We start from the raw sequence: 24,610 nt of genomic DNA on the forward strand, positions 1-24,610 counted from the left end.
AAGCGGGGCTGTTGGGGCATCAGCAGTCTTGTCTAAGGCCTTGGGTACCTCTTGCAGTAGGAACCTAGAACAGAGACAGTTGTTTAGGTCCTGGACTTCTCTGATCTGGCAAACCACAGAAACTACAGCAGGGGTTGATCTGTAACATCTGTGTCCCATAGGAAGGGTGGATACCCTCCTAACTTCTGCCAGCTAGTTATGGTAATTTCCCTAAGCTTTTACATACTCAAAATGAGAAAGACACGTGCCTTTAAAGGTCTGGAACACCCTGGTTTTTTCTGCAGAATAAGCAGACAGCCTGAAGACTGTAACGGCACAACAGAGGTGCCTAAAACCTCTGCCTCCAGGTAAACAGCATGTTCCTGCCAGTGACCAACAGAGACCTTGCCACAGCCGCCCATGGCCCTGGTTTTTGGACATCGGGTTGCTGTAACACCTTCTTCATCCCCCAGCTTTGAAAGCTGAAGTGACCCGAGAGTTTCATACCCCTCTTCAGAAGGTATTTTCAAGATCAGAGCGCACGTGCCGTGGCATGGCTACAAGCCCGCTGCCGGACTCTCGTGGGAATTCAGGCTCTGGGTTTTGTAACCCCCACCCTTATGCTTAGCTTGCGGCTTGGCAGGTAGCAGGACTGGCAGAGAGACAGAAGTCAATCTGCCATTGCCGTAGTGAGGAACGTCATTTAAGTCTGCAAGACAGCTACTGGCAAGGCATGCACGAGGTCCCTTACTGCCACTTTGCTCCACTCAGGTTCTCATTTGCTTTTTCTCAAGATGGAGGATCACAACAACAAAATCTTTCCGATTGTATTTTTTAGTAAATGTTGACTGTCAAAATGGAAGAAGCATTCCCATATAATGTAATAATTATTTTTTATAAAACTGTATGCAGCCAAGAAGTATCACATGGGAGATTCAAAGGACCTCTCTAAAAAAAGAATGGATTCTATAGATCTTCTCTTCAGGAGCTGCCTAGACAAAGAAAATCCTCATATTTTAAACCCCTACCCAGCTAGAGCTCTACCTTAGTGTTCCTGCTAACCTATGCAGAGATGAGGATTTGCTGTGACTTTTCAATAATATTTTCATTCTACAAGCCATTATCATCGGTATTTGTTAGGGTAGTGGCAGCCTGAAATGTTTGTGGTTACATCAAATGTTAGTTGCTTGTATCATTAACATAATATTCCCTGCCTCCCATCCTCATCCTCTCTCTCTCATACCTTTTCCAGATCAGATTTTACATTTTCTGAGGAGGGATTATATTCCAGTGTAATAGTTTGCATAGTGCCCAGCTCAGCCCAAGACTGTTTTTAGATGCTTCCAAGCTAGAAAGCACATTAATGAAGCAGTAACTGACATATGTCCCAACTCAAAAAGTTTCAGCATTAAAAGGAGAGGCACAGTGGAAGACAAAATGCAAAAAGAAATGCTCTGAGAGCAGAGCTGCCATCTTAAGTGTACCCTTAAGCTTCTCCCACTACTGTGACCGAAAGACTGGTACTCCTCCAGAAAAGGAAGCTGTAGTTGCAAATCTAGCAGTATCTTGATGTGAATATTACAGTAACCTGGGGGGGGAGGGGGGAAGACTGCTACTTACCGGGTTCGTTTACATTTTTAATAACTCTTTGGCTTAATCTTCTTAGTCTTATTAATTTTGAAAATTGCTTAGGAGGTTCCATGTGTAAGCTCCTATCCTATAGCCACTCGGCCCTTCCTTAGGCAAAACACATTCAGGAATACAGACGGACCAAAAGGCCCACGGTCAGTCATCTCTCCTAAAGAAAGAACATCACTGTGTCTTGTTTTGGCAACAGGACGTTCAGCTTCACAGCACAGAATTGACATAGGGCACTTCCAGTAGCACAGATACGCCACCAGCCTCCACGTATTTTACACATCACTAAACGGACATCTGCCATGCCAATTTTTGTTTGATGCTTCTGAACATTTTCTATCAGCATAGGTATTTGGAACTGGCAATTAAAACAGTCTAAACTGAGCATTGCTATGTTGTCATCATTCCGAGGGTTTTTTTTTTTTAAAGTGCCAGAACCATCTTTTTCCACCTTCAGACTACTCACGTGAGTTACAAACGCAGTACCTACATTAACTGCTGCCATCAAATACTCTCTACAGCCCAAGAGCACAAGTCAATCTAACAAGTTATCAAAAAGACTGTCTTTGAAGTAAAAGTGCAAAGGAACAGTTTGAAGCCCATGGTTAATTGGAATAATACAGCCACTGTTTTTACTGCTGTTTTCATTTTAGTGAGAGAAAAATGCAACTGAGCCAAGAAGAATACTAACAAGTTAGTAATCTTGACGTAATCGTGACTAAAGCAACCTTCTGGTCTGCTCCTTCAGGGTGAAAGGCAGTTCATAATTTTATGTATTATTCATGGTAGTTAATTCATTGGGGAGGAGGGGGAAGGCACTGCAGAAACTAACACAGTAGTAAGTTAACAAGGGGGCTGAAGAAAGAGTGCTGTCACCAGGTGAGACTTTTCATTATGTTTACTGAACAAAGCCTTTCAGTTCACCAGACTAGACACAGCCTAATTTAAGTAAAAGAAGGAAAAACAGAGCAGCAGGAAATAGTAGAAGTCCTACATCTTGAACACGGTTGAAGAGAAGCAAGGTTTGGCTTGGGAATTACAGTAAAGTAACTGTAGACTGAAGGTGATCTATCTGCACTGCTATGCATCAGGCAGTAGCAGGGATTAGTATGCATATCAAAATCTAATAAAGATATGTTTCAATTGCAACAAAAGATTTTCCATATGCCATCAAAAATAAGCAATGCTAAAACTTATTCTAATAAATTCCTGCAAAGATTATTTATTAATTGCATAAGAGACCATTTACATACAGTGTGGAAAGAGCTGCTGTTAAACACCTTACATTTTGTTTCAGCTTTCCCTTACCCTCACCCCTGCTTTAAAAAAAAAAATAAATTGTTGTTTGGGTCTTCTTTATTTTCCATTGTATGATTTCATGTTGATGCTGTGGATTTCACTAACATATATCCTACAAAGCAAAACTAGGAAGGAAAAATAACGCTCCTAGTCTCAGGTAAAACTGACGACAGCATGTTAGCCATATGAAAAGAAGCATAAGCACAAAGCTCCTATGCGACTGAGACACCCAGGGCCAGGTTTTCCAGCAGGAACATTTCCTTATATCTTACAGCATGGCAGAAATTCATTGTTTCTTAAGTGAAATGATGCAGTTCTTGAGAACAAAATTTGTGGGTTAAAACTTACCGCAACCTTAGCAATACTTCATAACATGAGGTTGTTGCCGAGAGAGAAACACTTTCACGAGTAAAATCTGTAAGACAAGTGCCTCACTGGCAAGACCTTAACAAAACAGTGTGTCTAGTGTGGGGCATTGCATTCAACACAAGAAAGGCACTGACCAGCACTTAAGGGAGAATAAGAAGAATTGACTAAACAGGTCCAGTTAACGTAATTTTCCTAACCAGTCATATTTAGCAGACTTCACATCAAAGGGGATGTAGTAGTAGCTTTCAAAGCTGCTGCATAAGGAAAGGATGAGATAGCAGAAACAGCAGTCAGCTTAAACTGTAGCAAGAAAGATTCAGGTTAATCAGCAGGGAACTTGTAACATGAAGTGCAGTGAAGTAATAGAACAGATTACCTGATAATACGGTGGAGTCTCCGTCACAGACGAGAAGGTGGCACGCACGCTGTTTTTTCCAGCTAATGTGGGGTAATGGAGTAGGCAGCCCTGTGAAATCTCTCCCAGATTGATTTCTGACTTTATGGGAAGGAAGAGTATTTACACTGACCTATACTACTGGGTAGGCTTATCTTCACAGATGGCATTCCAGAAGGAAGAGTCAAAAGATATGAATGGACAAAAAATATTAACGAGCAATGATGTCATCACAGCTACTCTTTACTTTTTTCTGCCCCGTCTCCTATCCTCTCCCTCAGGGATGTCGTATTTTGATTTATTTCAGAAAATTGTTTAGCACTTTGGCTGTTACTGAAGAAGCTTATTTTCAAGAAGGATGCTCTCAAAATAAGGGAATTTGGAGGCATATCAAGATAAAATTGAAGAGAACTTAGAAATCACGTAGTCTGAAAGGAGGAGTAAGGTTTCAGAAAAGAAACACAAGGAATATGGAAAGTTAATTATCTGGCACTGACAACTGATCCCTTCTCACTGTCTTGGTTTTAATAAATAAATAAACAAATTAACTAACTTTTCTGAGTGCTTAGTTCCATGTGGTTACTTGGACCTATGCAACAATAATATCTAGAAGAGGTATTTTCAAAAGCATATTAAAACCATAAAAAGCAGAATATTATAACCTGGTTTAAACTGTGTGACTATATTGGGCACTTCCACAATGCTGGTTTTAAAGGAAAAAAAAAAAAAAAAAGTGAAATTGTAGCATTGGTTTGACCTCTGATGCTGTTCCCTTTGGTCACGGAATATGGAGAAAGAAAAATTCAAGAACGTCTAGTGGATGAAAACAACTGCAGTAGTCACAACTGAAACCCGCGTTTAATCACTAGCATCTGCAAGGCAAATACTACTGTCAAAAGAAATTACTCCAGGGGAATAGTTTTACCAGTGAGAGTGCAGGGTTTAATTCATGCCAACACAAATCATAGGATCCCAGAATTAGTCATAGGAGTTATTAAGTGTTCACTTACTTGACAGAGAAAAGGGAATATCGCTTTAAGATGCATCCACAAAACTGCTATTGGTCATCTTTGCTCCTAAAACAGGGAGGTGAAATGACAGCAAAAGGTCAGGAGACACAAGCTAAAAAATATACAAGCCAGGAAAAGGCCCTAAAGTATTATACATCTCTCATGAGAACACAGCCTAAAAAAAAAATAATAAATAAATAATCAAACCATAAAGAAATGGCTATTGCTTTTCTTATTTTGGAGGCTGCTTCTCTGGGGATACTAGACACACAAAATTCCGCCGATAGCAACAAACAAGTTTCCATGCACAAATCCAATTAATTCCATCCGAACCGTAGCACATGAGTGAGGAAGAAAAAAAGCCAGAAAACAGGTACCCAGATACTATAAATTCCAGGTACGCACAAGAGATGCTATAATAAACACTAAGAAACCCATGATAAACACATATTTTTCTTTTTTTCTGAAAGGTACTTTATCATCCCTAAGCTTTTAGTTCCCCACAATCAAGAAGCTGTGCAATGAAAGTAGAGGAGCCATAAACCAAAATACTTCATAGGGTGATCACAAAGGTGCCATCTTACTGCATTTCCTTCCTAAGCACCTTCCAGCTCAGTTAATATTTTGAAGTGTGTTCTGTGGAAAAAATAGCCTAAATAGATCTGGAAGGAAATACTACTTGCCTCTTTCATCACTGGAGATGTCTCATGATTACAAGAGTCCTTCTGACTCAACTTCTCAAAGACAAGATGGTTAACAACATGAAAAGCAGCTACAGAATTAGTCTTTAAATTGCTGAGTATGAAGGAAGGATAAATTAGAGTAACATCTAGGAAAAAAAGCATGTGATTTTGTACCTTCCCTTTTTTCTGCCACAGAAACTTACCTGCTTTGCTTTTCTATAGACTTAACAGACTAACACATAAGAAATCAGCTCTAGGCTTTCTCTTTTACTATCTAGAGATAGCATGCTCAAAGAAAAAGGAAAAAAAAACACAAAACAAACACAAAACCAAACCAAAGCCAAAACCAAAACCCAACCAACAAACCAAATAACCAAACCTCAAAACCACTGCAACACCAAAATATCCCAAACAACTGCCCCAAACTAAACAGCACCTGCACATACACAGTGGTAACTAGACTTTTAACCTTTTTAACCTTATTGTTTTTCTGGCTCTGAAGACCCACAAAACCTGATCAGCTGGCAGCGATTCTTATGGCAGAGAAATGAGTTTGTTGGTGTGAGTCAGTAAGAATACCTCCTCTCGGCAACAAGCCTATCCCAAGTGAGGATGCCGTATTTCCGTTAGCTGACGAAGTGAAACTACTGAAGGTTTGCACAAGTGTCTGAGTTTTGCTTTTTAAAAACGCTCTTAAACATTGCCAGTGCATATCCATTTGATGAAGTGGTCATAGACCTTGAGAATGAGGAGTTACAGCACTTCATTAATTTCCACTTGTCTTCTGGGAGTGTGCAGATCTAGTAGGACAAAATATGTTCGCAGCATAATGCACTTCTGATATTCTCAGTTATGGCAGATTGCTAAGACTTTTTAGCAGAAGTGTAAATCAGAACAGCATGAAGACAACTCCTTCCACTAAGCAGTGTCAGGAAAGAAGCCAGCCAGATTCTCTGAGAACGCCACTTCTAAGAATACATCCTATTTCAGAAAACATGGTCAATTCTGAGAAAGGTAGCAAAGGCAGAAAAAGTTTGAAACACATTTAAAGGCAGTAAACACCAGTGGACACCTCCAAAAAATGTTAAAGCTACAAAGCATCGATCAAAGAAAAGGACTGAGGTTCATTACCTGTTTACAAGTAAGAGCAAATCAGAATGCAATTAACCTTGCACCGGGACCACTGTTAATGAAGTCAGACGCCACAGACCCTGATTTGAATACATTTTCTGTGTTTTTCTATTAAGCAAGCATGGCGGGCCAGCCTTGGGTAGAAGTTGGTTTGAATCCTTTGTCACAGTCTTAAGCTTAGCTAACGAAAAACAGTAGGTAGGTGGAAAACTGCTTTTGTGAACGCCATTAAAAATTCACCACAGACATCATACCTGAAGTTTTGAGGCAACCACTGATGCATAACTGACCTTGTATTTATAGAAATTATATACCAAGCAGGTTTTACGTAATTACCAGAGTACCTACTTGTATTTTCAGGCAATTTCTGACCTGTAGAATCTATCTTCAATTATTTAGATTAGATTAAGGATCTGTCTTCAAATGCATGACTACCAAAGCTATGAAATTAATGTTCTTATAACAGCACCTCATTGTAGTGATAAGGAAAAAGTAAAGAACTCTTAATTTGCAGCAGATGTGACCTATACAGCCTCTGCTAATAAACAGGCCTACTAAGGATAAATCCACTTGTCATCAGTTTTTCCATTTCATAGGATAATGTGGAATAACCTGCTTAAAAGCATCACCAAAAAATTAAGCATTGTAAAAAGAAATATGTCAATAACTCATTTCACAATCACTTTCACATTTATTAAATTGAGCTACAATTTTATACATTAGTACAATTCTCCCAAGTGAACAAGCCTGAACAGAGCAAGTGATTCTTTGAAAAAGTAATAAAAATGCCACTTAGTATTTTTCAGCTATTTGAACAGACACATTAACAAGCAGATCCCTGTAAAACCAGCTGAAATTGCCCTTTCAGAATCAGCAATTCCAAGAACACTTAATTAACAAAATCCTTCCAGCAAGAGAAATTCCAGCAGGAATGGGAAGCGAGAAAATCATAATAAGCCACATCAGAATTCTTCTTAGAATAGCAGAGAATTTGCCTTTCTCTGTAAACCAATACATACAGACTTTTGTAGCCCCAAAAGAACCCCCCTAAGTCTCTCATTTGAGGATTTAGAGCAGAAACTTCAGTTTTAGTTACATCTGAGGACAGGGTAAAACAATCAAAACGTAACAATGCACAAGCTATTAGAACAAGGAAGTGTTGTATCTAGAATAAGTCAGTCAGCCACAGAGGGACCAAAGTCCCTCATTTCAGCACTGCCCTTACCATCCTATGAAACACAAATTCTGTCTCAGAGGAAGGTTTAACCATAGACTATAAATACAAAACCAGGCAGACAAGCACAGGGGAAACAAATATATTTCAATTGCTCAAGAAATGCCGTTCAACATACAGTTAGTTTTGGCGACAGGCATGTTGAAACCAAAGGCTATCTATCTCTCTATATAATTAATAATACATTTTTTTTAATTTCTTAACATAAAGAATTGTACAGAATTAACAAGATGTATTACATTGAAAAGTGTACCTCACTGAATATTTGAAGTAGCCAGAAATATTTTAATTCATGGGTTAATTTTTTGTGACAGAGGTGGTTGGTTTGGGTTTGATTGTTTTTTTGGGGGGGTTTATTAGACTTTTCTGTTTTAGAGCTGATAGGAAATGCTATAGATCAGCTTGACAAAGGATATAATTGCAAAGTTTTAATTACAAAAAAAAAGCAATAGAAAGTAAAGATTTTTTTTTTCCAAAAAAAACACACTTAGCAAAATACAGGAAAGGAGGAAGTGCATTACAAAATATATATGTGCTTATTAAAATGTTTGAGATGCAATGCTCAGCTTCAGATGCCAGACCATAATGAAAAAGGATCAGTCAAGATGGTACACAGGCCAAAGGGCTAATTGGTGTGAACATTTCCGCACTTTCAGTACTGCAGATATCCTCAAAATCAGAAAAGGATGACCTGTTCTCTTTCAAGCTCAGTACCAGCATAACAAACAAAAAATGACACAAAGAACACACATATTGCTTTCATAAGAAAACTATGAAGAAAAGCTACCATTCATATTTATGCAGTCAAATCTAAAGCTTTTCACAATAAGTCGTAAAACTAAATTTCCTCTTGCATATACCCTTTCATGCACTTTAGTAGTCTAATTCTCTCTTATTTTAAAATAGGTCACTTTAACACCAAGTCAATGATGCCTTTCAGTATGGCGAACAGCCTTTATTATTCCCAATGAAAAGGAATGAACATAATTTATATTTAAAAAGTGGTTAGCATAGCTCAACAGACACTCCTCTAAGGAATTTGCCATGTATTATTCTGAAAGCATCTAAAATCTTCAGTCCCTGTAATCAGTTTAAGACACTAATTATGAAGTAATGCACATCAAGACTAAATCCTCCCTTATTTAGCTCACTCCCTGTTGTAGAAAACGTCCCTTCTTCATTTTTGTAATCTTCCACTCTAAATTCCCCAAGGGTTCCTTAAGATATTAACAAAATCATCATCATCTATTACTCCAATACTTAATCCTTCATAGTAATCTTCAAACTCAGAATAGGACACTTCACTGGGGTTGCTGCAGGACTCTCTTAATGTTTCTAGAAACGATGATTTAATTTCTTCTTCTGTAGCTTTGCCTGTGAAAGTATATTTTTCTATTAAATACGTTTTCAAGTACAGGGAATATATTGCATTGAATATACTTCAGGCAAGAAACTTCCAAATTTTAGCTTGCAAATATTATTTTCTTGAACAAATTCAATATTCTGATTTCAGAATTAAGTCACTGTCTCACTTAGTAACAGCTGCAGAAATGATTTTTCTTTAATAGAACATGATAGCATTAAATATCAACAGAGGCCACGGTCAATTTCAATGAATGACAAGATCAGGAAGATTTCTTCAAATGACTGCAAAAACTGAGTAATGCATTTGTAAACTAAAATTCTGGTAATTCAGAAATTATCTTCTATAAAGCATATGTTTAATGTAATACTAGTTCAAAGCTCTAGGAAAATATTAAAATGCAAGTTTGCATTTGAAATGTGTTCTGCAATTTACATGTGTTTTAGTGACTTAATAAGGAATATACTCAAGACTATTTCATAGCACTCAGGAAAAAAAATGGAAAAAATATAGCACTATAACACTGGAAAAACTTGTATGTGTAAAATCCCTATACCACCATGTATCTTCATGTGTTATCATTAAAAACACCAGCAATACAAAAAAAACATCCTCTCTTCTACAGGTAAAATAGAAAGAGTCAGGACACTAAGGAGGCTTTCACAATTACTAGTTTGGTACATAGAGATGTTATTTTAAAAACTCACACAAATATTTAGACTCCTATTTTTTCAATGATAGAGTTTAAACATTTTTGAGAATCCTGAGGAAAAAAAAAAAAAAGAAGATACCAACATTTCCTCTGTAGAGGATGACAATCCTGTCCCAGAAGTAAATGAGTAACTTATTCAGAAGGAACTTCAAGTGCCAAGTACATTCAGTGTCAGTTGGAAACTGCACAGTTTGATGGAAGACAGTAACATGAAATGGGAGTATCCTCCTAAATGAAATTACTAACATCATATGTGTCACTGATAACTTGCACACCAAAGCTGAGAAATAGCTGCTTAAATGTAGTTCTACACAGGCAGGGAAAGGAATTATTCTGCATATATGCAGTATTAGCAGCTTGATAAAAAGCAAGTATTAAAATTGTGTCTATGAACTCCCTTATTATTCGTAGTTGTGTTCCAGATAGACACGTTCTAGGTCATCAGAGGAAAAAAAAAGATTCTCCTTACCAGCTCGAGTCTAAGCCAATATGAAAACAGTTTGTATTTGCAACCAGTTTCTGGATCTGGTATCTCTGCTAACAAGATGACTTCAGTAGTTACAGATTTATTATTTTTTTTGTTCACGTGAATTACCTGCCAATACTAGAGGATGTTTCTTTGCACAGTAACATTTTCTGATATCTACCATAGGCACACTCCCAGTTTTGCTGAAATCTAGTTTCATATAAGCCTATAAGGGGACAAAAAAAAAAAAAAAAAAAAAAGAGTTTCATATAAGCACATAAGAAGAGAGTAAAAAAGCGGAAAAACTTAAAGATCAAATATTTAGATTAAATATCAAGATACTTAACTACCTAGCACATAGTTTTAGATCTTGTGTAATGGATTATGTGAAATTATCTATTTTATGTAAGGCACCAGATACCAGAAAATTATTCTAGATTATGGAGTTTCATGATTATTTTATCTCAACAGCTCTCATAACAGATGTGGTCCCCTCACTAACTCAAAAAAAAATCATTCTCTCCAAAATTTCTAGTTCATCCTTAGAATCAGAATTAAGCTGCTTCCCTCCTGCCTCCTCCAATTACTAAGATACTTGCATCATTCTGACAGAGGCCTCAACACAGCCTCTTCAGCACTGCTAAGAGCAGCTTCATTTTCATTCCGGTTTACTCAAATACACGTGCTTGATACATAAGATTAAGGGAGTCAGATCCTCCGTGACTAAAGTATGAAAGTATGTAATTTCTTTTGATCTTGATATCCAGTTGCTACTCTACCGATTGATTTGTGATCAGTGTTTCATACTGCAAACAGTTCCACGTTACATTATAGACGTATAATAAATGGCATTTTAAATATAAATAGTCTCAGGAATACAACAATCCCAACTGTAGGTCTCAAAGGAGCCAAGTATTACTGCCACCTATTTCTGGCACTGAGGGGAAAAAAATCTGCACACAGATATAGTGATCTGCCAAAATAAGGAAACATACTTCTGAAAGAGATAGTTTCATGGACTGATCTGTAAGAATAGCACACATATGCATAAACTCAAAATAATAAAGGAATTTTAATTCTAGAGTTTAAAATTAACTAATTCTACAATGAAACAGCATGCAGTCCTCTGATTTATATTTGTTTTAATGAACTGATCTGAAAATTTAAAAAGTCAATTACCAGATGCACAGTTTAAGAAAAACAACAATAACAAAAATAACCAATAACCAGAACATGATGAATAACCAACTCCAAAGTTAGACTGCAAAATATCTATACTTGGAATATCTGTAACAACTTACTTTTCTTACAAATGCTTTCCTATATTCATTCATTTCTCCAAATATGGCACGAGTAAATTCTCCATAATCGACTTTATCGCTCTTGCTGTCATCAAGAATAAGCCATAAGGATTCAAAGTCCTGCAATTTAAAAATATTTTGCTGGAGTTCTTCACTATGTCCTAGAATAAAACAATTACTAGAATAGGAAATTACAGTATTCTGTAACCCTTCCAAATCCAAACTGATTAAAATATTTTTCAAAATAACGCAAGTCATCATCAATCACAGATGAGCATAATTCACATTATATGCATTTCTGGTAGCTGCAGGTTATTTTTAAAATGTAAAATATATATATATATATAAAAAGATAAGTAAACAGCACCTTCTAGATTATTTTTACAAGGCTAAATAAGAAAAAAATGGATTGCAATACCACTTGCTTCTTCATGATTAAAAAGGTTGCATGTTTTTAAATGTATTACTTTTTATTTTTAAGAATTTCACACAGAACCTAATGCAGAAATGTCAATATACCACAAGGGGGGAAAAAAACCCCTAAACTCAACAACCTTGCAAAAAACAGCCATTAAACTATAGATTTAAGCAAAGAAAATAACTGATTCCATAAATTAAAATAAGGTAACACCCATGATTACAGTTCCAACTAGACTTACCTCTTCAGGAATTTCCAAATGGAAAACTTTTAGAGCTTCTTTAAAGGCTGCCTGAGAGAGAAAACCATTTCTGTTCTTGTCTACTTGTCGGAAATACTTTCCTAAGCCTGTTATAACCCGAACTCCTCTTTTACTTAGTGTCTCTCTGAGTATACCTGAGGATTTAGAGGAATAAAGGACACAGAGATTACCTGAAGTTGGTCACTTGCTATGGAGCTGATATAACAGTAAAGAAACCCACAACTACTTATGAAATTTCTGGTTAAAATGACACATCCACGCATCCAGGCTCCCTTATCTTTGATGACAGAATGTCAGATCAAAATGAAACTATCAGTTACTTAATATTTGAGTAAAAATAATATAAAGCAGCAGCAACATCTTACTAAACTTTTTCAGAGATCAGAGAAAGAAAGGGAGAATGGCTAACACCCTTTACGTGCTCAGATTATAAACTGCTTACTTCTGCTAGAACTGATTACAGACCACTGTTCAACATACAAAACAATGTAGGAACACTACTTTGGTAATACAAGCATTCCATTATGGGACACAGAGTTGCTCCTTCATTGTACAAACACGTTAAATACATCTGGAAACAAGAACAAATATCAGTAATGCTGCAAAATTGCTCCAAAATGATATGCAGAGAACTATTTCTACAGTAAAAATGACAGCCTTATCAAAATCTTTAGGTAGCAGGTTTACTTTAGGGATGCCTGAGTTTCTTAGCATAATCTCTTAACAGATAATCTGCTAAGAGATTATCATAGTATATCTTCAAATTATTTGTATCTACAATTATAAAGCAAAATAGGGGGGAGGGTGACAGAAGCAAGTTTTTTTTTCAAGTGAAGTTCAAACTCAGATGTATGTTAAAAGATGTCTTGAAGCACATACATGTAACCTTCTTCCCAGCTACACCAGCAACCTTAGATGTAGTCCGACAACTGAGAAATCAATTTGTGTCTATTATGCAAGGGAAAAAAAATGGAAAAACTATAAAATTGTAGAAATATCCCTAATTATTATTCCAAGAATTTTTCTAAAATTAAAAGTCTAAGCAGATTTTAGTGACCAAAGAGTGCCAACTGAAACCAGGTTTAGCTAATGACAATAAATAATGGAGATTATACAAGCTGGACAGTTTTGGTTGACCACAGGTTACAAAGACAATATACAGCACTGCATAAACATCTTCCCGTGATTTTAAACACAAAGCTATGCTTTTGTCCTAAAGACTGTAGGTAGGAACCTGAAAAAAATTGTTTACATATTCCAGAATATACTATTCAATTATACTTACATACTCTAATAAGTATAACATTAAAGACTATCAAAAATAACTTATTAACGGATAGAAATAATGGCCAAAAGAAGCATCTAGCAGAAAAATAACTGGAAAAAAATGAGATTGTGCTTGTACATTTTGCCAATAACTTTTTTAGTTTAATACCAGTTTAACATAGGATCAGCATTATGTTTCAGCATGTTTTCAGAGATTATGTTGACACAGAGATTAACATTTTATTGATTACATGTATAATTATTCTGTACTGTCTCCACAATCTTTAGCCTGACTGTTTATTTAAAGAAAAAGAGAAGAAATTATTCCTGTGGTTGATTTATGCTGGTATCACTTCCAAAAATATTTTGATAAACATTTGAATTTTGTTTAATTTCATTTATACAAATAAAATCTTTATAACGTCACTATTGTTCTTGGTGTTGACCTGAAAAGACAAAGGTGCAGAAATTAGAATAGGTTCTGCTAGACACTAACCTTGAATCTTCCTGAAAACTTTGTTGTCATCAACCACTTGCTTGGAACACTCTTGCTTGAACTCTGTAGAAGAAGCTCTAAAATAACAAAAATTAATGTTGCTTGGTGAAATTACATATAATACTACTGAATTTAAAACAGCTGTAGTAAAAAACATACTGAACTTTATATTTAATTCTTATACTACCCTTAAGCATTGCATCCAATTGCTTGGGTTTGAGATGGCACACACCCTTGCTGAACAGCCGCAGGTATACAGAAATTCCTTTCTGACAATATTCCATTAGCAGCTCCTCTACTAATTCATTAATTATAGATAATTTCTCCTGTGCATAAAAACTCCAGAAATTTATTTCAAAAGAGTCCTAATCTCCAGCTCAGGCCACTGGAAGAGCTTGTTAAAACAACTACATTTCGTTACCATCAGGAAAATAACATGAAGTAGCTACAAGTTTCTCTTTAGAAGAGAAACAAGCAAGGGTATGGACTAAAAACTGGATCAGCATATCTTAGGTGTGATCTAGGAATTATAGTGAGATTTTGTGTTTTGTCTGACAAGTTCCCTTCTGAAAAGGGCTTCCCAGAAGACTCCATCAGAAATTATTGTAAAGGTTGATAAAAAAATACTGTGGAAGAACCTACTGGAAGGAAAAGAAAAGAAAAAAAAAAGTCATAATTATCAGAACAGGAGGGCAAACAGAAACGCAGTACGGTCAACTTTGAGCTGCTTGCTTGCCAGTGCTTTGTTATGGAAGAGTACTCCCCCTGCTGCTTTCTGAGACCTCTCTGCTGCCTATTAAAGACTTTTCGTCTCAGCTTTGGGTACCTTCCCATTATGAAGTCCCTAAAAGCTTGCCTATATCAAACCACCTAAACCGTAAAGCCAACGACCACCTACACAGAGGACAGCATACTCTCTCCAAAACACATGTAAAACAAGACTCATGGCTTGTGACAGCAGGGCATAGCTGCCATTGAAAACCTGCAATAGACCTTCCGGGCTGTACCTGAGCAGAATTCTCTGTGAGTACCGTAATGGAGGTAGGAAGACTCAGTTCAAGAGTTTTGCACCAGATTGTACCGAGTTCAATAACACACCCATTCAGAAGAAAAAGACAGACTTCACAATCTGAAAATTAGTCACTAATGGAAAGAACACAGAGAGCAAATATAAAAAAGAAACAATCTGTTCCACCACAGGTAGAAAAAAATGCAAAATTATAACCCAGTGAGCAGGTCTTCTTTCTGCAGCCTTCAGAGATAACATTGGATCAATTCCAAATTTCACAGGTATAAGATTAGCAACAAATGAAACAAAAAGCTGTTTACCAGAACGATAGGCTTCTGAGATGTAAAATGCCTTACATAAACTATCTGAAAATAAACATATTGTCTTTTATTTCATGGAAAACTTGCAGAAAGGGAACCACTAGCATTAAGCATCATACAACTATATATTTCTATAACAAATTACATTTGAATTTATTGTTCTATGTACTGTTAGCTCACTATGGCTCCTTTGCAAAGCTTTCAGTGTAAAAGGTCCTTAAAGTGAATATTACCATAACTGAGAACAAGCTTCATGCATCTAAACACTTGCAGAAAGAAAAATAATAGTTGGTTAAGTTGTGCTAAACAAAAGTAGTCTTTAGATACTAAACATATTTAATTGAAATTGTGTTATTGCTGGTCCCAGTCAAGGGATTGAAGCATCTGACACATGAAGAAAAGCTGGGAGAGCTGGAACTGTTTAGCCTGGAGAAAAGAAAGCCTGAGGGATCTTACCAGTGTGTATAAACACCTGACAGGAGGGAGTAAAGATAACCGAGACAGGATCTGCTAGGCGGAGCCCAGTGACAGGACAAGAGGTAGTGGGCATAAACTGAAACAAAGGAGCTTCCCTCTGAACATCAGGAAACATGTTTGTACTGAGTGTGACTGAACACTGGAATAGGTTGCCCACAGAGGTTGCAGAGTCTCCATATTTTGAGATATTTAAAAATTCAACTGGCTGCAGCCGCCCTGAGAAGCCTGCTGTAGCAAGCTCTGCTCTGAGCAGCAGGGTTGGACTAGAGACCCTCTGGAGGTCCCTTTCTATGATTCTGTGATTTTATGAAAATTTCTGCCTTGCAACATCTGATATCAACAAACACTCCTCACCAAAATTTGAGTAATCAAACTCTGACTGTATTTCCAACACTTAAGTAACTTCTGTGTTCAGGCAACACAGCAGGGTGATAAATTTTATACCAAGATTTTATTTGTGCTAAGAAACCAGTATACTCACAATAAAAGCCAGAAACGCCAGAGAAAGATGCTTTATTCCCTAGACAGTTTACTTCTGCATAGCTATTGAGAATGACCTTCAAAAATAACACATATTCAAAGATTAACCAATTACCTAACCATCTAAAAAATTTCTAAGAAATTCCCATCTTTCAGACTATGGAACAACATAATTTACCAAAACCTTTTTCTGAAAGAGTGCAGAAATGCTGTCCCACTGCCTGAAGTCTTCAACATGTGGCAATATATGGAAGAAGGAAGAATGAAGGGATAGGAAGGGGAATGAAAGGAATGAAGAAGAAAAAACAGAGAGAGAAACCCCCAGTCCTTCCCCTGCCTATGTTGAAATACTTGTGTTATCATGACTGATACAAGCTTTTAACATAACTGTCACAAAAGATTCAATAATAATAATGCTGATCACAAAAAAGCAGATTTTCCCCAAATGCAGTATTTTAGTCCATTACATAAGAAAAGTTTCAGTATATGACTTGTATATAAAAACACCTGACTTCAAACAAAGCAAACAAGGCACTTATAATGTATTTATTTTAAAATTACCTCTCAACATTCTAGAAAGTTAATGAATTACAGAACATCCACTAACATCTATTACTAAAGTCTCCTAACAACAGCCTAAATACAGATTTATTTTTTTAGCAGTATAAGATATTAGAAGCTCTTAGTAAAAAAACTTTTTTGCTTAAGGAAGGAAAGGTAGTTTGAAAAACAGCTGCACTTACTTTAGAAAATCCATAGCAGCTTCATCTATACTTATCACACGAAGGGTGAGAACTGGGTTCTGCTTAACACTTTCTGGAAGGTTATGATCAATACTTCGGAAAGTTAGGTTAGCTCCCTGTTGGCAAAGCATACAACAACTTACAAACAGGTCATGTATTTCATAAAATACATTCTTAAAACCTTGGTATGAAGTGATGGAAAAGTGCAACTAAGGTCAGTTAACCTGCTTAACTTTCTAGTACTAAGTAACAACAGCTGCAGGCTCCAAGGTGACACATTATCCTCTACATAGAGGTTTGTCTAGTAAGAGGGACTACTGTTGCCTAATCTACAGCTTAGAAACACAAGACTAGAGATTGTTGTTCCCTCAGCCAGGCTCTACTTTTCAATTTTTCTTCTCCCTTCATCCATATGGGATCCAAAACTCACTGGACCACAGAATAGTCACAGAAGGTGCCACATTGATTCCATGACAGCAAAGTTCTCTTAAAGCAGAAAAAACCCTCCAGTTATTTTCAATAACCTAAAATCATACTTGAGATAACCACTAAAAAGTAAGCCTTCCCAAAGTTCAAATCATTCCTGTGAAGTTTAACTATAAAGTTATTCTTTAAAATTGCCAAATTTCACGAATAAATATTGAATAAAAATGTTATTAGTAGCACACAGTTCTATTACCCTGCATAGTTTCTTCTAGTCTTACAAACCACCCTTCCCTTCAAGTTGGGGACAGAGAAAACACTTCATATATTCTGCAAAGTTCAGGATGCTTTTTGGTTTGGGTGAAGAGGGAAGGGGAGAGAAAGAAAAGCAGCAAACTAAACCCAAAGGATGCTGAGAAGCAGCAAAAAAAGCAGCAGCTCTAACTGTAATATCCATGCAGGCTTGGGTTATAAAGCCTCCAAAACTCATAAATTAGGAAGGGGACAGAGACACTGTTATTGTGCAAGTGTCTCAAACATTTGGATTTTGTGAGAGATTTTTACATCTTAATGTCAGCCCAGAAACCCAGTTTGCAGATCTGGAGATTCACAGATATGATGTTATTCTGAAGAGCTATCCAACTTGGCAACAGTACATTTTCTGAATGGCTTTAAGATGCATCTTTATTCAGAACACATTTCTATCTGCAGGTTACAAAGATACACAGGGCAATAATAATAATTAAAAAACCCCCAAACCTCTAAAAAATAGCTTCAATTTCCATACCATAAAGAAAGTAATCTATTTCATCTTGGAAACTCTTACATCATAGCCACATATAAACAGTTAGAATTAGGCAGGTGGTTAGACAAAACACTAAGAACTAATGTTGTCCTCTTTTAGTTTCAATACTTAAATTCAAACACATTTTTGCTCTAAACTCAAGATTTGCAGGAGGATATGACGAACTCAGTGAAAACACTCTGTACTTGAAAAATTGCTCAAGTATTTATAAACCAGGAACACTTAACTCAGTACAGAAGTACAGAAGATGCAGTATGATTTGTAGTCAGTCACCAAATTATCTGGTAGATGAAGTTTACCATTGTTTCAAAAGTGCTCTCTAAAAAGCTGGTAGTACACATTTTCAAACTTCAGGTTAGTTTAAAATGTTAGTTTCATGTTTAAAAAAATGCATTTTATCATTTTATCGCGTCAAAAATGTCAGCAGACCTTGCAAAGATTATTAATTTTTATCAATTACTTTGCTCTACTTCATTTTCAGGACTTTCCTTCCCGAGTTGCTCATTTTGCCTACAAAGAGGTCTACGCTGTCTGCAGTCTTGTGCCCTCTCGTGGGAATATCGGGAACTACAGCTTAATCTGAAGCCAAAAACGGAACCTAAAACATGGGACAGCAAAATAATCCAGACTCCTGAAAATCTTTTCATTCGAAAACGTTACTGGAGGGAAAGAATCACAGAATCATAGACTGGTTTGGGTCGGAAGGGACCTTAAAGATCATCTGGTTCCAACCTCCCTGCCATGGGCAGGGACACCTTCCACTAGACCAGGTTGCTCAAAGCCCCATCCAGCCTGGCCTGGAACACTTCCAGAGATGGGGCATCCACAGCTTCTCTGGGAAACTTGTTCCAGTGTTTTTCCAGTCTCCTAATAAAGAATTTCTTCGTGATATCTAATCTAAGTCTACCCTCTTTCAGCTTAAGGCCATTACCCCTTATCCTATTTTCTCTTAAAGTTAGATCACAATTTTCAACTCAAGTATCTATAATATTACTTCCAAACCACCAACAAAATTGCCTTACATTCAGCAGAACACTTACAATATAGAAGTCACTAAGGTCATAAGCTTTCCCCTTCCTTTGTCCACGTTCATGTTGATAAATTCCCTTCTGAATGAAAGGCAAGGCATTTGTTCTGTGAAATAATTCAAAAGTGCTAGTAAAACAATTACATTTAAGTTTCTTAGATACAGTTGCAAGAAGTTTTCTAAAACCTTTTTAAAAAAAAGTAATTTATCCTACCTATTTTTTCCAAACTGCCGAAATTCGTACACAGTAAGGGATCTGTCACATGTGAAAAAAAATCCAATCAACTCTCTACAAGCATCATGACCATTTCTAAAAGGAAAATTGAAAAGCACCTTTATGTTTTTGCATCTATATAAATCCAATTCAATGCAAACATAAAACACATTTATTCTGGAATATGCATTTTATTTCCAATGTTGCATGTTGTACAGTCTTTTTCTTTGAAAGAGCTATCTTAACCCACCATGGAATTCAACTTCTATATGTGGACATGTTTTAATGCAATATTCCGTTCTCCATAATGTTAAAAATATATTTCAAGGCTTCGTGTTTTAGGATACCAACATAATTCTCACTCAACGACTAAGGGATTACTTACACCAGGACTACTGCATTCATTATGGTATATGAAGCTATGATATACGAAGCTACATGGCTGAACCCTCAGCTACATCTAACAAGTACACAGTTCACTGCTTTAGAAAAGCACCACTTTCAGAGTTTAAGAATATGGTCATGTCACCACTACTCAATTCAGAACAGTTTCAAAGATGCCCTAAATCTACAACTTTAATACATAAGGAGCTACAAATGAGACACAAACCCATCTTTTCCATCCATGGCAGTTGCCACATAGTAAGACAGGGCTAAAACAACTTTTTCATTCAGCTGAAGCGCAACAGGTACGAGCACTATTATACACAGTCCCTGTGCTAACCATCCTGCCCAGAGCTACAGGTACGATGGTAACGTAACATTACTTACGCATCTTAATGTTCTACAAAGGGACTGTAAAGCCGCTATCCATCAGTCACATCAAAATTTGTATTATACATGTATGCATATATATACCCACACAGCACATAGTTTTTTCTAAACATAGGGAACAGAAATTTCAGTGCAATTAATTAGTTCAATAGAGTAAAGAATATAATTCATAAATTCATAGAGTTGAAAGGTTTCACAAAATTTGTGATTACCTTGATATAATCCTACTATCAAAGCGCAGTTTGTTAGAGAGCATGTTTTCAGTTAATCCTGATTTGGTCCTTATTCTGTGAAAATAATGCAGCATGTTAATGATACCTATATGCTCACAGAAAAACATTACATAAAAATCAACTGTTTCAAAACAGCAGAAAATGTGAAATACGGTATCCTTGGCAACTGGCTAAGGAGATGAACCTTTGTAGTTGAATTAGAAAGTAACTCAAGAGTTGTAATGTGAAATGTGTTCTGTAATTATATGAGAGTAAATTCACAGAAGGCATAGATATGAATGAGATCGTTTGTTTACATAAACTTAATATAAAGAATTAAACCTCTACCACTCACTATCCTTCCATGAATCGATGTGTTTTCTTGCAAAAACACGCACGTTGGGACTTCTTTAAGCATGTGGAGGAAGAGAAGGTTATCAGGAACAGTCAACATTGATTCACTAAGGGGAAAATGGTGCCTGACCGACCTGATAGCCTTCTCTGATGGAGTGACTGGCTGGGTCGACCAGGGAAGAGCAGTGGATGTTGTCTGCCTTGACCTCAGCAAGGTGTTTGACACTGTCTCCACAACATCCTCATAGGTAGGCTCAGTCAGTGTGGGTGAGATGTGTGGACAGTGAGGTGGATCGAGAACTGGCTGAAGGGCAGAGCTCAGAGTTGTGATCAGTGGCAGAGTCCAGCTGCAGGCCTGTAGCCAGCGGTGTGCCCCTGGGGTCGGTACTGGGTCCAGTCCTGTTCAACTTGCTCATCAGTGACCTTTGGCTGAAGGGACAGAGCATACAAAACTGGGAGCAGTGGCTGATACACCAGAAGGCTGCGCTGCCATTCTGGTGTATCAGAACTGGACAGGCTGGAGAGCTGGGCAGAGGGGAACCTAATGAAGCTCAACAAAGGCAAGTGTAAGGTCCTGCATGTGGCTTGGGGCAATCCCAACCACAAATACAGGATGGGTGGAGCACAGATTGAGAGCAGCCCCAAGGAGAAAAACTTGGGGGTGCTGGTGGATGAGAAGCTCAGCATTGCCTGGCAACATGTGCTTCCAGCCCAGAAAGCCAACCATATCCTGGGCTGAATCAAAATAAGTGTGGCCCACAGGATGAGGAAGCTGATTCTACCCCTCTACTCTGCTCTCGTGGGACCCCACCTGGAGTCCTGCGTTCAGCTCTGGTGCCCCCAACATAAGACAGACATGCACCTCTGGGAGCAAGTCCAAAGGAGATCCACAAAGATGACCAGAGGGCTAGGGCACCCCAACTATAAAGACAGGCTGAGAGAACTGGGGTTGTTCAGCCTGGAGAAGAGAAGGCTCCGGGGAGACCTTAGAGCAGCCTTCTAGTACCTGAAGGGAGCCTACAAGAAAGCTGGAGAGGGACTTTTTACAAGGGCATTAGTGAGAGGACAAGGGAGAATGGGTTTAAGCTGAAAGAGGGTAGATTTAGAGTAAATATTAAGAAGACATTCTTTACTGTGGGGGTGGCAAGACAGTGGAACAGGTTGCCCAGAGAAGCTGTGGACATGCCATCCCTGGCAGTGTCCAAGGCCAGGCTGGATGGGGCTTTGAGCAGCCTGGCCTAGTGGAAGGTGTCCCTGCCTATGGCAGCGAGGCTGGGACTAAATGATCCTTAAGGTCCCTTCCAACACAAACCATTCTATGATTCTATATTACTAGTTCCAGAAACGGAGATTTGTCCATGTGATAGGTGTAACAGATTGAAACTGTTTTTGTGTGTGTGTCCCCCTTTTTAAGAATACAAAGATGATATTTGTTGAGAAAGACTTTAGAGCAGGATGTTAAAATGTGCCGAGATGTTTGCCTGCACATTGAGAAAGATCAGCAGAAAAGAATTTGGACCTGTAGATTCACTTAATTTTATGGATCACAGTGTTTTCTCAGTTTTTCTCAAGCCCTTAGTATCACTATTTCAATGCTCACCAGCCAGGAATGACATTTAAACACCAATATGGTTAATTAATGCCGCAGAAATCAAAACATGAAAGAAAAGTATGATTATATCATTAATATCTACATTAGCACTTACAGATGCATATTTATGCAATTTTATGCACCTCAGGATAGGAATCTCTAAAAGGATATGACAAGATTACAAGCATTCCACAGCTCAGAAAAGGCTGGCAAGACCCTATGATGAACAATATCAATATAAGCTTAAGAATGTTCTTCCAGAGGATCCACAAAAAAAGGTCCCACTACACATAATTATAAGCATGGGGAGGCTACAAAAAAGGTTTCACATGAAGCTAGTGGAGCCAAGCCAGAAATAAAATATCTGGAAAGGTAAACAGACTTTGCAGAGCTGCAAATAATGGCAAACACAGCAGATCTATTTCTAAAAAAAAAAAAAACAAAAAACCAAACAAAAAAACCAGACCACTAGAGAAAGCTTACTTCGTTTCATGGAGCATTCTTTTTCTAAAATGCATTGGTGCTCTCCCAAGTCCCAGAATTCCTTCAGCTTCCTTGTAAGCATCATCACGTGTGGACTGCTCTGGGTCACTTATAATGGCTCTGATCAGAAAGAGCAGGGAGAAGCCCTCTGAAAATTAGTAAGCTTGAATTTCAGACCTTACAAATTCTTCCTCAGGAAAGAAAACACCCAAGAATAACACAGCAATAAAATCTTGGGGTTACCCATTAAGCTTGCATGAAACTGTGGGCTTATTTTTCTGTTTGTTTTTACAGACTCTGAAGTCTATTACTCAAAATCAAATATATGCAATAATATTCTGGCAGTGCACTACTATATTCTAAATTTACATGTATATATGTATTATTTGAAGTATATTTTATATATGTATATAGAAGGCAAATCTTAGAATTACAAAGGTGTTTTTTCCTCATTTTGACTATTTCTGTAAGTATTCCATCAGTGATATTCTTTATTCACAGCTCCCTCAAAAATCAGTGACAGCAGTTAGTCATACTGGCCAATGACATCATCCAGCAAAAAGACTGGCAATTCCTCTCCCAAAGCACTGTATACACAGCCCATAAGACCCCAAAGTCTCATCAAGCAGAAAAAAAATAGATGAACCCGTTTCTGAAAATTTTTATATTCTCTGTAACAGTTCAACAAGTAAACAAAAGAAGAGACCCTTTAAAAATAAATTAGATTCTTTTTACATTATTGAAATGGTTCATGATCAGAGGGAAAAAAATTTTGCACAGCTAATAGTTTTATAAACTTGCTCTCTGATGCACCTTTGCAGACATCAATTACACTGATTTAACTGCAAGATTGGCTCTACTAAAAAATATAATTAAAAAAATCAAAATAGATTTTTTTCATGCAACAGTTTTGAACTAATCCCCAATTAGCATCCTGTTCTCTGATACCAATTTGTTTGGCAGTACTAGCACAGTTATATTTGGAACATAAACAGAGAGATTTTTTTAAATTAAAGTTCACCCTGATGCAGCTGCAGCACTACTAAATATTGTTTTGACATTGTCAACATGAGGGTTCTGAGTAGGAGAAGGAATAAATGGAGAAAATAAGGCAAAGCAGCTGAAGCAGGTTAAGCACAGAATGAACATCCATGATCCAAGATGAACAAATCTGTATGTTTAATCCAACATCACTAGAACAGAAACACTTCAACACAACCAGTACATTTTTAAGATAACCTCTGCAATCATGTGCTTTACCTGTATCTTTGTAGATATGACATGGAACAAGCATTTCTTAGAAAATTGGGGATTTCTGCTCTGAACACTTCCGTATTTTTAATCCTGCTACAGTGATGCTTGGAATTTAACATTGTGTTTCATGACAATCCTGTTTCCTTCAGGCAACTTTCTTGATATCTCAGATTTTAAATAGCATAAAAGCATTAATAGACTTCTAAATAATATAGGTCATTTAAATTGCAGTCCAAATGAAAACAAATAAGATGGTGAAGTGCAACATTCCAACCTCAAAGTCTTGAGGTATGATGGGCTATAATATCAGTACAGATGACTACAGAGATTGTAAACTAAGCAAAGAACACAACGTACTGCAAGACCTACCAGATAATTTTTTTACAAGTGTAATATAGTTTCATGTTACCTTAAACTAGCTTG

General features: G+C 37.1%; 1 protein-coding gene across 7 annotated transcripts in view; it reads right to left on the minus strand.

Moving 5' to 3' along the window:
- Nucleotides 1-7,174: 7,174 nt before the first annotated feature.
- The window catches only part of CAPS2 (calcyphosine 2), a 33,372-nt gene continuing 15,936 nt past the window's right edge, over nucleotides 7,175-24,610 (minus strand). For 6 of the 7 annotated variants that reach the window (XM_027808527.2, XM_027808528.2, XM_027808525.2 and 3 more), the window contains 10 exons: nucleotides 22,934-23,053; nucleotides 20,506-20,580; nucleotides 19,520-19,615; nucleotides 19,319-19,412; nucleotides 17,051-17,166; nucleotides 14,022-14,098; nucleotides 12,239-12,393; nucleotides 11,580-11,699; nucleotides 10,408-10,504; nucleotides 7,175-9,111 (listed from right to left, as the gene is read on the minus strand). In XM_027808527.2, the coding sequence (XP_027664328.1) occupies nucleotides 8,936-9,111; nucleotides 10,408-10,504; nucleotides 11,580-11,699; nucleotides 12,239-12,393; nucleotides 14,022-14,098; nucleotides 17,051-17,166; nucleotides 19,319-19,412; nucleotides 19,520-19,615; nucleotides 20,506-20,580; nucleotides 22,934-23,053 (1,126 nt within the window). In that variant the 3' untranslated portion in view covers nucleotides 7,175-8,935. The remainder of the gene's footprint in view (nucleotides 9,112-10,407; nucleotides 10,505-11,579; nucleotides 11,700-12,238; nucleotides 12,394-14,021; nucleotides 14,099-17,050; nucleotides 17,167-19,318; nucleotides 19,413-19,519; nucleotides 19,616-20,505; nucleotides 20,581-22,933; nucleotides 23,054-24,610) is intronic. The other variant, XM_027808529.2, reaches the window with a different exon arrangement.

This window comes from Falco cherrug, chromosome 5, assembly GCF_023634085.1.
Source record: "Falco cherrug isolate bFalChe1 chromosome 5, bFalChe1.pri, whole genome shotgun sequence".
NCBI lineage: Eukaryota > Metazoa > Chordata > Aves > Falconiformes > Falconidae > Falco > Falco cherrug.